At 41.2% G+C, this 11,725-nt stretch overlaps 1 protein-coding gene across 1 annotated transcript in view; it reads left to right on the forward strand.

Annotated features, from left to right (window-relative positions):
- Positions 1-9,581: 9,581 nt before the first annotated feature.
- Positions 9,582-11,725, forward strand: part of LOC311137369 (protein shisa-2-like) — a 12,153-nt gene continuing 10,009 nt past the window's right edge. The window contains exon 1 of the mRNA XM_084171817.1: positions 9,582-10,611. Coding sequence (XP_084027943.1) covers positions 10,308-10,611 — 304 coding nt within the window. The 5' untranslated portion in view covers positions 9,582-10,307. The remainder of the gene's footprint in view (positions 10,612-11,725) is intronic.

Consider the following 11,725-nt stretch of genomic DNA (forward strand, 5'->3'; position numbering starts at 1 on the left):
AGTGGAGGCTGTTATAGCAGCAAAGGGGGGACTAACTCCATAATAATGCCCATGATTTTGGAATGAGATGTTCGACAAGCAGGTGTCCACATATTTTTGGTCATATAGTGTATCTACCTCAATTACCTCGTACCTATGCACAACAACTCGGTGCTGGTACCCCTTGTATATATATATATAGTTATTGTTACTCATTGTGTATCTATCATTAAGTGTTTTACTTTTCTATTATTTCTCTATTTCTTTCTCTCTGCATTGTTGGGAAGGGCCTGTAATTAAGCATTTCACTGTTAGTTCACACCTGTTGTTTAAGAAGCATGTGACAAATTAAATTGTTTTTTATTTGAACCAAAATTCATTTTCTATCAGGCAGATGAAGTTGACAGTTTATGGTTGTGACCATGGTGATTCCAATATTGTTTCTCTATCAAAAGTAGAGAACTTTCCAGACCATGAGTGGTCTTGTTGCACTACATGTAGTAAGGACATGAATAAGAGGTCCTTATGGTATAGCTGACCCTGCTCATTCCTGATTCATTTAAGATTTTAGACAAATCTCCGGAAATATATTTTAGGAATCACAATTTTGAGAGAAATTTTATTTAAAGTCACAGAGGGCTTAAAGTCACAAGAAACTACATAAGATCATTTTTCAGTTAATATCAATTTCTGCCCGTTTTGAAATTGGGATCCTTTTCTCCAGACAAGGTCATTTCAAGGCATAGAGCCGACATCGAAATGAATAATATTAAAAGCATTTTGAAAATTCCCAAAACAAATATTTTCCCTTATACAATACCCCTAAATGTACATTTTAAACTCTAATAATTTAACAAAATCAATTTTTTTCAACTATATAAATAAAGTTTCCCTGCCGGACAAGGATTGTACCAACTTCCTTGAGCTAGTTTCCTGCTATTCTACACATTTTGCCATGAGGCTGAGAGAAAATTTTAGTTTTAATATGTAACTTTTTGGGAGACCCAATAAATTCACATCATTCTACTTGAAAGCAAGTCTAAGAAGTGGTAGATCTGTTTTATGTGCGCTATTTCTATGCTTCAGGTTCTTACGTTTTGTTTTTGCTCTTTTACTTTAGGTTTTGTACAGTCGTGGTCAAAAGTTTTGAGAATGACACAAGTATTGGTCTTCACAAAGTTCGCTGCTTCAGTGTTATGAGATATTTTTGTCAGATGTTACTATGGTATACTGAAGTATAATTACAAGCATTCCATAAGTGTCAAAGGCTTTTATTGACAATTACATTAAGTTTATGCAAAGAGTCAATATTTGCAGTGTTGACCCTTCTTTTTCAAGACCTCTGCAATCCGCCCTGGCATGCTGTCAGTTAACTTCTGGGCCACATCCTGACTGATGGCAGCCCATTCTTGCATAATCAATGCTTGGAGTTCTCAATGGGATTAAGGTCTGGGGAGTTTCCTGGCCATGGACCCAAAATTTCGATGTTTTGTTCCCCGAGCCACTTAGTTATCACTTTTGCCTTATGGCAAGGTGCTCCATCATGCTGGAAAAGACATTGGTCGTCACCAAACTGTTCTCGGATGGTTGGGAGAAGTTGCTCTCGGAGGATGTGTTGGTACCATTCTTTATTCATGGCTGTGTTCTTAGGCAAAATTGTGTGAGCCCACTCCCTTGGCTGAGAAGCAACCCCACACATGAATGGTCTCAGGATGCTTTACTGTTGACATGACACAGGACTGATGGTAGCGCTCACCTTGTCTTCTCCGGACAAGGTGTTTTCCGGATGCCCCAAACAATCGGAAAGGGGATTCATCAGAGAAAATGACTTTACCCCAGTCCTCAGCAGTCCAATCCCTGTACCTTTTGCAGAATATCAGTCTGTCCCTGTTTTTCCTGGAGAGAAGTGGCTTCTTTGCTGCCCTTCTTGACACCAGGCCATCCTCCAAAAGTCTTCGCCTCACTGTGCGTGCAGATGCACTCACACCTGCCTGCTGCCATTCCTGAGCAAGCTCTGCACTGTTGGTGCCCTGATCCCGCAGCTGAATCAACTTTAGGAGACGGTCCTGGCACTTGCTGGACTTTCTTGGGCGCCCTGACGCCTTCTTCACAACAATTTAACCTCTCTCCTTGAAGTTCTTGATGATCCGATAAATGGTTGATTTAGGTGCAATCTTACTAGCAGCAATATCCTTGCCTGTGAAGCCCTTTTTGTGCAAAGCAATGATGACGGCACGTGTTTCCTTGCAGTTAACCATGGTTAACAGAGGAAGAACAATGATTTCAAGCACCACCCTCCTTTTAAAGCTTCCAGTCTGTTATTCTAAATCAATTAGCATGACATAGTGATCTCCAGCCTTGTCCTCGTCAACACTCTCACCTATGTTAACGAGAGAATCACTGACATGATGGCAGCTGGTCCTTTTGTGGCAGGGCTGAAATGCAGTGGAAATGTTTTTTGGGGATTAAGTTCATTTTCATGGCAAAGAGGGATTTTGCAATTAATTGCAATTCATCTGATCACTCTTCATGACATTCTGGAGTATATGCAAATTGCCATCATCAAAACTGAGGCAGCAGACTTTGTGAAAATTAGTATTTGTGTCATTCTCAAAACTTTTGACCACGACTGTACACCAGCTTCATACAGCTGAAAATAGATTTCACTGCGGTTTAGATGGTACAATGATTCGCTACACTATACTAGCTTATTTTGTCACATAAACTGAAATTAGGAGAACTATTAGAGTTTTAGCAAACAGGAAATGGTAGATGGATTTTTGCCTAGTGAAATTCTAAAGCTAATTTCCTGCAAGAAAAAAAAGTAATGTCTTATGACATGTTCATATGCTATCTGGGGGGGGGGGGGGGGCGACCTCGGGGGACTGGCTTGCGTGATATTAGGCTCTATTAGTTGAGTGACAACCTATGTAATTTGCAAAATTGTTGTTATCTATGCGCTGTTTGAACATTTAGTTTTACTGGAAACACAACCCTCATCTGGCTCTACCTTCTGAACGTTGTTCAGGGTCACCATCAGCAATAGTTTTGGTATTTTGCTTTAAACAATCAGTGTATATGGTCATTTTTAGATATACAGGATAAAATTGATATAATATCATAACGATCAAACACATTTGCAAGGCGCATGCATTCGATTTTGAGATGGAGGTGAAATCCAAAATTGTGCTATATATTCATTGGCTATGTCATAATTTGTAAACGATAAATATTGATACATTACTAGGTCAAACATTTAATCTGCAAAAATGACAAGTTAATTAGTGGGTGATGGTGATTTCAGAACCAACATGGGAGCCAAACAACAGGCTACATTATCAGAGCCCATGTATCTTCTTGATATCGTCTCGAAAGTGAAAGTTGCACATCCACTTCCCTTCATGAGGCTTTCGAAAAGCTCCCTGGTCTTTATAGTTCAATCTGTGCTTGAAATTCAATGCTTGACTGAGGGACCTTACAGACGTTGTCCTGTATGTATGGGGGACAGAAGAAGGGGTAGTCATTCAAAAATCATGTCAACCCCTATTATTTCACACAGAGTGAGTCCATGACTTATTATTAGATTTATTAAAGGTCCAATGCAGCCATTTTTATCTCAATATCAAATCATTTCTGGGTAACAATTAAGTACCTTACTGTGATTGTTTTCAATAAAAATGGTAAAAAAAAGAAACCAAAACAGCTTCTTAGCAAAAAGCTATTTCTCAAGCAAGAATTTTGCTAGGACTGTCTGGGAGTTGTCTTAGAGAGGGGCTTAATTGGAGGGGTCTAATGGGAGGGATGTCTAACCTGAAAACTGCAGTGCCTTCAGAAAGTATTCACACCCCTTGACTTTTTCCACACTTTGTTGTGTTACAGCCTGAATTTTAAGTGAATTACATGCAGATGTTTTTGTCACTGGCCTACACACAATACCCCATAATGTCAAAGTGGAAATATGATTTTTGAGATGTTCACAAATTAATAAAAAATGAAACGCTGATATATGTCTTGAGTCAATAAGTATTCAACCCATTTGTTATGGGAAGCCTAAATAAGTTCAGGAGTAAAAATGTGCTTAACAAGTCACATAATAAGTTTCATGGATATTCCAAAACATGCATCCCATTGGTACAAGGAACTAAAGTAATACTGCAAAAAATGTGGCAAAGCAATTCACTTTTTGTCCTGAATACAAAGTCTTATCTTTGGGGTAAATCCAATACAACACATTACTGAGTACCAGTCTCCATATTTTCAAGCATAGTGGTGGCTGCATCATGTTATGGGTATGCTTGTAATTGTTAAGGACTGGGGAGTTTTTCAGGATAAAAAATAAACGGAATGGAGCTAAACACAGTCAAAATCCTAGAGGAAAACCAGCTTCAGTCTGCTTTCCACCAGACACTGGGAGATTAATTCACCTTTCAGCAGGACAATAACCTAAAACACAAGGCCAAATATACACTGGAGTTGCTTACCAAGAAGACAGTGAATGTTCCTGAGTGGCCGAGTTAAAGTTTTTACATAAATCTGCTTGAAAATCTATGGCAAGACTTAAAAATGGATCTCTAGCAATGGTCAACAACCAATTTGACAGAGCTTGAAGAATTTTGAAAATAATAATACTTATGTAAATGAGATATTTCTGTATTTCATTTTCAATACATTTGCAAACATTTCTAAAAACATGTTTTCACTTTGTCATTATTGTCACACCCTGATCTGTTTCACCTGTATTGTGCTCGTCTCCACCCCCCACCAGGTGTCTCCCATTTGTCCCCATTATCACCTGTGTATTTATACCAGTGTTTTCTGTTTGTCTGTTGCCAGTTCGTCTTGTCTCGTCAAGCCTACCAGTATTTTTTTCAGTACTCCTGTTTTTCTAGTCCCTGTTTTCTAGTCCTCCCGGTTCCGACCATTTCTGCCTTCCTTGACCCTGAGCCCGCCTGCCATACCATTCTGCCTGCCCTGACCTCGAGCCTGCCTACCGTCCTGTACCTATCTGACTCTGACCTGGTTTATGAACTTCTGTCTGTCTTCGACCTGCCTCTTGCCTGCCCCTCTATTAATAAATATCAGAGACTCGAACCATCTGCCTCCTGTGTCTGCATCTGGGTCTCATCCTGTGTCGTTATAATTATGGGGTATTGTGTATAGATGGGTGAGAGAAAAAATATATTTAATCCATTTTGAATTAGGGCTGGAACACAACAAAATGTGGAATAAGTCAAGGGGTATGAATACTTTCTGAAAGCACTGTAGCTATTATTGTCAGAGAGAGGAGAGCAAACTCTCGTTGTTATTGGTCTATTAACTTACACCGCCAAAAACCCCTCCCAGCCAAACAAGCTGAAATTCCCGGCAGTCTTTTCAAACAGCTCTTACACTAAAAGTGCATTATCATAATGTTCACAATTTCACAGTATTATTCCAACCTCATAATGTGAAAATATATATAAACAACTATATTTTAGTTATACAATTTGTATTAATTTGTTAACATTTGTAGAATTTTCTTTTCACTTTTGTGTAGATCAATGACAAAAAAATAACAACTAAATCTATTTCAATCCCACTTTGTGAAAAAATCCAAGTGGGGTGAATATTTATGATATCCACTGTATATATACACTGAACAAAAATATAAACGCCACATGCAACAATTTCAAAGATTTTACTGACTTACAGTTCATATGAGGAAATCAGTAATAAATTAATTAGGCCTTAATCTATGGATGTTACATGACTGGGAATACCAATATGTATCTGTTAGTCACAGATACAGTAGCTTGCGAAAGTATTCACCCCCTTGGCATTTTCCCTATTTTGTTGCCTTACAACCTGGAATTAAAATGGATTTTTGGGGGTTTGTGTCATTTGATTTACACAACATGCCTACCACTTTGAAGATGCAAAATATTTTTGGGGGTGAAACAAACAAGAAATAAGACAAAAAAACTGAAAACTTGAGCATGCATAACTATTCACCCCCCAAAGTCAATACATTGTAGAGCCACCTTTTGCAGCAATTACAGCTGCAAGTCTCTTGGGGAATGTATCTATAAGCTTGGCACATCTAGCCACTGGGATTTTTGCCCATTCTTCAAGGCAAAACTACTCCAGCTCCTTCAAGTTGGATGGGTTCCAATGATGTACAGCAATCTTTAAGTCATACCACAGATTCTCAATTGGATTGAGGTCTGGGCTTTGACTAGACCATTCCAAGACATTTATATGTTTCCCCTTAAACCACTCGATTGTTGCTTTAGCAGTATGCTTAGGGTCATTGTCCTGCTGGAAGGTGAACTTCCGTCCCAGTCTCAAATCTCTGGAAGACTGAAACAGGTTTCCCTCAAGAATGTCCCTGTATTTAGCGCCATCCATCATTCCTTCAATTCTGACCAGTTTCCCAGTCCCTGCCGATGAAAAACATCCCCACAGCATGATGCTGCCACCACCATGCTTCACTCTGGGGATGGTGTTCTCGGGGTGATGAGAGGTGTTGGGTTTGCGCCAGACATACATAGCGTTTTCCTTGATGGCCAAAAAGCTCAATTTTAGTCTCATCTGACCAGAGTACCTTCTTCCATATGTTTGGGGAGTCTCCCACATGCCTTTTGGTGAACACCAAATGTGTTAGCTTATTTTTTTCTTTAAGCAATGGCTTTTTTCTGGACACTCAGCTCTGTGGAGTGTACGGCTTAAAGTGGTCCTATGGACAGATACTGCAATCTCCGCTGTGGAGCTTTGCAGCTCCTTCAGGGTTATCTTTGGTCTCTTTGTTGCCGCTCTGATTAATGATCTCCTTGCCTGGTCATTGAGTTTTGGTGAGCGGTCCTCTCTTGGCAGGTTTGTTGTGGTGCCATATTCTTTCCATTTTTTAATAATGGATTTAATGGTGCTCCGTGGGATGTTCAAAGTTTCTGATATTTTTTTAGAACCCAACTCTGATCTGTACTTCTCCACAACTTTGTCCCTGACCTGTTTGGAGAGCTCCTTGGTCTTCATGGTGCCGCTTGCTTGGTGGTGCCCCTTGCTTAGTGGTGTTGCAGACTCTGGGGCCTTTCAGAACAGGTGTATATATACTGAGATCATGTGACAGATCATGTGACACTTAGATTGCACACAGGTGGACTTTATTTAACTAATTATGTGACTTCTGAAGGTAATTGGTTGCACCAGATCTTATTTAGGGGCTTCATAGCAAAGGGGGTGAATACATATGCACGCACCACTTTTCCGTTATAAATTTTTTAGAATTTTTTGAAACAAGTTATTTTTTGAATTTCACTTCAATTTTGACTATTTTGTGTATGTCCATTACATGAAATCCAAATAAAAATCCATTTAAATTACAGGTTGTAATGCAACAAATAGGAAAAACACCAAGGGGGATGAATACTTTTCCAAGGTACTGTAGATTCAGGTTGTTCAGTTTGCTGACATCAGCAAGACAGGCAAGGCGGGCTCCCCAGTCTGTGTCATCGAACACAGCCACAAGGGGGTGTGAGTGCTCAGACAGAAAATCTGTAGCGTTTTTCCCTCTGGATAGCCAACGGACGATGGTGTGAAGCAGTAGCTGCTGGTGCTCATTACCACTGTCATCACAGAGCCTTTCAAACAGTCGGTGATTCAGAGGCCTGGACATGATAAAGTTAATCACTTTCACCGCGTCATTCAAAACATCATGTAACTCAGGACTCATTCTCTTGCTGGCCAATGCCTCTCTGTGAATGATACAGTGGGATTTGCCTTCTTTATGTGGGCAATTAATCATTTCACTCTCCCAGGCATTGATGCAGCACGATCCGTGCACACAAGATGTCCAATCCAGATTGTGCTCTGAGAAAAAGCTGTCAATGTTTTCTTACGGTTGTGGACTGGCGCTGTGTCCAACAGTTGCGCGCTTCTGGGTTAAATTACTTCGCTTCCTAGTTACCAAGGACGCTATTTGACAGTAGAGCATAACGGGAAATGTAGTTTTCAACATAGCCACAAGCAAGGGGTGTAGTGTAGCTAGTAAGAGCTTCAGATTGGGCTGAACAGTTAAAATAGAATGACCTGAAACATAGGCCAACTGTTCATCACGTCCCCAAATAAAAATATAAACAATGTGTCTTAATTATGGGGGAAAAAGATTATACTATCATGTGTGCTAATATTTATAACCACCAGGAGGCAATGTCATCTGACTAATGATTTTCAGCTCCCATAATGTTTCAATTGTGCTAGATGATAGAACAGTAGACCGACACATACAGTGGTGTAAAGTACTTAAGTAAAAATAATTTAAAGTAGTTTTTTGGGGTATCTGTACTGTACTTTACTATTTATATTTTTGACAACTTTTACTTTTACTCCACTACATCCCTAAAGAAAATAATATACTTTGTATTCCGTACATTTTCCCTGACACCCAAAAGTACTCATTACTGAGAGCAGGACAGTAGAATGGTCAAATTCACGCACTTATCAAGAGATTATGCCTGGTCATCTCTACTGGCTCTGATCTAAACACACATGCTTCCTTTGCCTGGTCATCTCTACTGGCTCTGATCTAAACACACATGCTTCCTTTGCCTGGTCATCTCTACTGGCTCTGATCTAAACACACATGCTTCCTTTGTAAAGATGACTGAGTGTTGGAGCATGGCCCGGGCTATATGTAAATTAGAAAAACAAGACAATCTTGCCGTCTGGGTTGCTTATAATAGGGAATTTGAAATGATTTATACTTTTACTTTTGATACTTATGTGTATTTTAGCAATTACATTTACGTTTGGTACTTAAGTATTTTAAAAACCAGATACTTTTAGACTTTTACTTTAGTAGTATTTTACTGGGTGACTTTCACTTTTACTTGAGTCATTTTCTATTAAGGTATCTTAACTTTTACTCAAGCATGACGATTGGGTACTTTTCCCATCACTATACACATAGCATAACAAGGCCTATAGCATAACTACTATTGTCATTGTCTAGCTCTAATAGAATACACCTTATGCCCATGACCATGAACACTGAGCATGCAATATAGCCTAACAGAAAATAAGTAGGTAGGTAATGAGTTAGTATTCACTTGATAGGGCCTATTAATATCCAAATATGTGTGTGTGTGTGTGTGTGTGTGTGTGTGTGTGTGTACGTGCGTGCGTCTTGGCCATAGTTTTTATGCACACAAGTCAATTTAAAGTGATAATGTATGAGTGAGAGTGCCGCTCCGCCAGCAGTAAATAGTGCACTCCATTCAACAATCGGGGCTTCCATTGTGCGCGCAGGGGTCCCAAGGGGGTAACCACACCCAACACCGCACGGGGCCTACCCTCGGAAAGCGGAGGGGCTCCTCGGGACGGAGCGCAGTGACACTTGTTCATACTGACAACTGGCTGGCTGGCTGAGCTGAGCACTGAAAAGTATAGGAACATGTCAATGACCAATGCGCAAGCGGAAGTTTAACTGTTGACCACCTTTCATTGAAACTGGACACGCTGATTCGAGGCACTCGCCCTAGCTGAACTCGGACTGGGAGGCAATACTGTATGAATGGGTGCAAAGTTGACATCACTTGCACGTCTCTTTCTGACGTAGACTATCCACCAGAAACGGTGAATACCATGCTCTGTTCGATTTTAGTCTCATGGTCTAGTTTCCTACATGTTAGTCTACTGTAGATAACATTTGGAGGAGTTAATCGACATGCATTAGAAGAGGAGAAACACAACTTGCTGGGCTGGTGGACTGGACAGAGGAAGATTCCGTGTGAACACTCGCAGGGCGCGTATGGATTACATGTAAAGCCAGGGTTGGTTTCGCTGCTATCTGAGGTAAAGTCATTCGAGTAGTGCATTTTCAGGAGACCATGGACAGACTCGCTTCCGTGCCAGAGGGATTCCGTTCAGCCTGGATTGATGTTGGATTTACCCGGGACTCCCAGAGCTCACAGCCGTGGAATGGAGAGTGAAATACGCGCAAAAAAATAGGCTATTTATATGATTGTTGTCAAATGTATTTATGTCCTGGGTATCATGGTTTATTTTCCCAACAATCGTAAATAAACTACTCGGAATCTTGTGATAAACTTCAAACAGTGGATACTTCTAAAATGAGCGCTTTGGTGACACATTTGTGGATCTATTGAATTAGGCTATGCACGGAATTCCACTGTCAAATGACAGTTTCAAAGACGTTTGTTTTGTTTCCACTTTGTCGCCTCTCTTTCTTTCATTTCATCCATCCACCGTATCACTCCGTTAACCAGGTTAGAGCCTGAGAGAAAGAAAGCCTCCGTCTCTTATAGCGCGCCCACACGGGTACCGGGGTCGGGATGTGGGGTGGCCGAGGTCTCCCAATGTCTGTCACCGTGGTTGTGACTCTGCTCCTGGTTATTATTGACGTTAAGGCGAGTGGAGAGTACTGTCACGGTTGGCATGACACCCAGGGCACCTGGAGAGAGGGCTTTCAGTGCCCGGAGAAGTTCGATGGTGAGGATGCCATCATCTGCTGCGGAAAATGCGAGCTCCGGTACTGCTGCTCCAGCACTGAAGCACGGCTGGACCAGGGGACTTGTGACAACGACAAGCAAGCCCAGGAACCGGGCACCGACAGCAAGAACAAGGATACGGGCGCAGGTAAGAACTCTGTCTCTCTGTCTGGCCCAGCACGGTCAGCTTTAGGGGCCATAGCAGCTGTATACCAAACGCTCTGCCTCAAGGCTGCAAAACTCTAATTGTCTGCTCAAAATTATAATTACAGTATTTTATAAGTTAGATTTCATACTGGCCTAGTTTAAATTGTTTAACTTAATAGTTATACACCAGCAATATTGCCTTTCCAAGTAGCTGAGAGTGAGACGGAAAGAGTGGGCCTAATTTGAATGGTTAGGCCACACTGGCCCAGGGCCAGAACAAATGACACAGGCCTAATTTAAGTAGGATGTATGGGGTTCTTCGCTATTTCAAACATTTGGGTCTGTTCTAGTTTTTCCAAACGCTATCTCTATCTTGGAGCTTAAAAATCGCTTTAATAGATGCAACAGGCCTATATCCCGCTTCAGTTGGCAGCAACAGCTGCAGGCTTGCCTGGCTACCCAGACTCCCTACTCTGGCCGAACACTACGCCACGCCCACGGACGTTACTTTCTTCTCTGCAATGAGTCTGGGCGGCAGGTAGCTTAGTGCTTAAGAGCGTTGTGCCAGTAACCGAAAGGTCGCTGGTTCTAATCCCCGAGCCGACTAGGTGAAAAATCTGTAGATGTGCCCTTGAGCAAGGCACTTAACCCTAATTGCTCATGTAAGTCGCTCTGGATAAGAGCGTCTGCTAAATGACGTAAATGTAAATGAGTCTGGATCTGAGGACCCCAATGGGTCATTAAATGTGAACACATTCGGGGCCGTATGATTGGTCCAGGAACCGATGGGTTGGGCCAGAGCCAGAACACACTTGGGTAAAACAGGGGTTTGACAATTCTTCATTGGCTTTGATACTCTGATTGGTTAGAGATGATCCAATCATTGATTACTTTGTTTTGTACAATGCCCCTTGTGCCCCTTGTCAACACAAAGGACTTCAATGATGGCAGTCTCACACCATGGTTACACCTGCCACCATCTGCACATGTTGATTTAGTCAAATAAAATAATATGGGTTTTATTGTCAGATACACCAGATAGGTGCAGTGAAATGTGTTGTTTTACAGGGTCAGCCATAGTAGTACAGCACCACTGGGGAAAATTAGGGTTAAGT

Source organism: Coregonus lavaretus, assembly GCF_964263955.1.
Source record: "Coregonus lavaretus genome assembly, chromosome: 2".
Lineage (NCBI taxonomy): Eukaryota > Metazoa > Chordata > Actinopteri > Salmoniformes > Salmonidae > Coregonus > Coregonus lavaretus.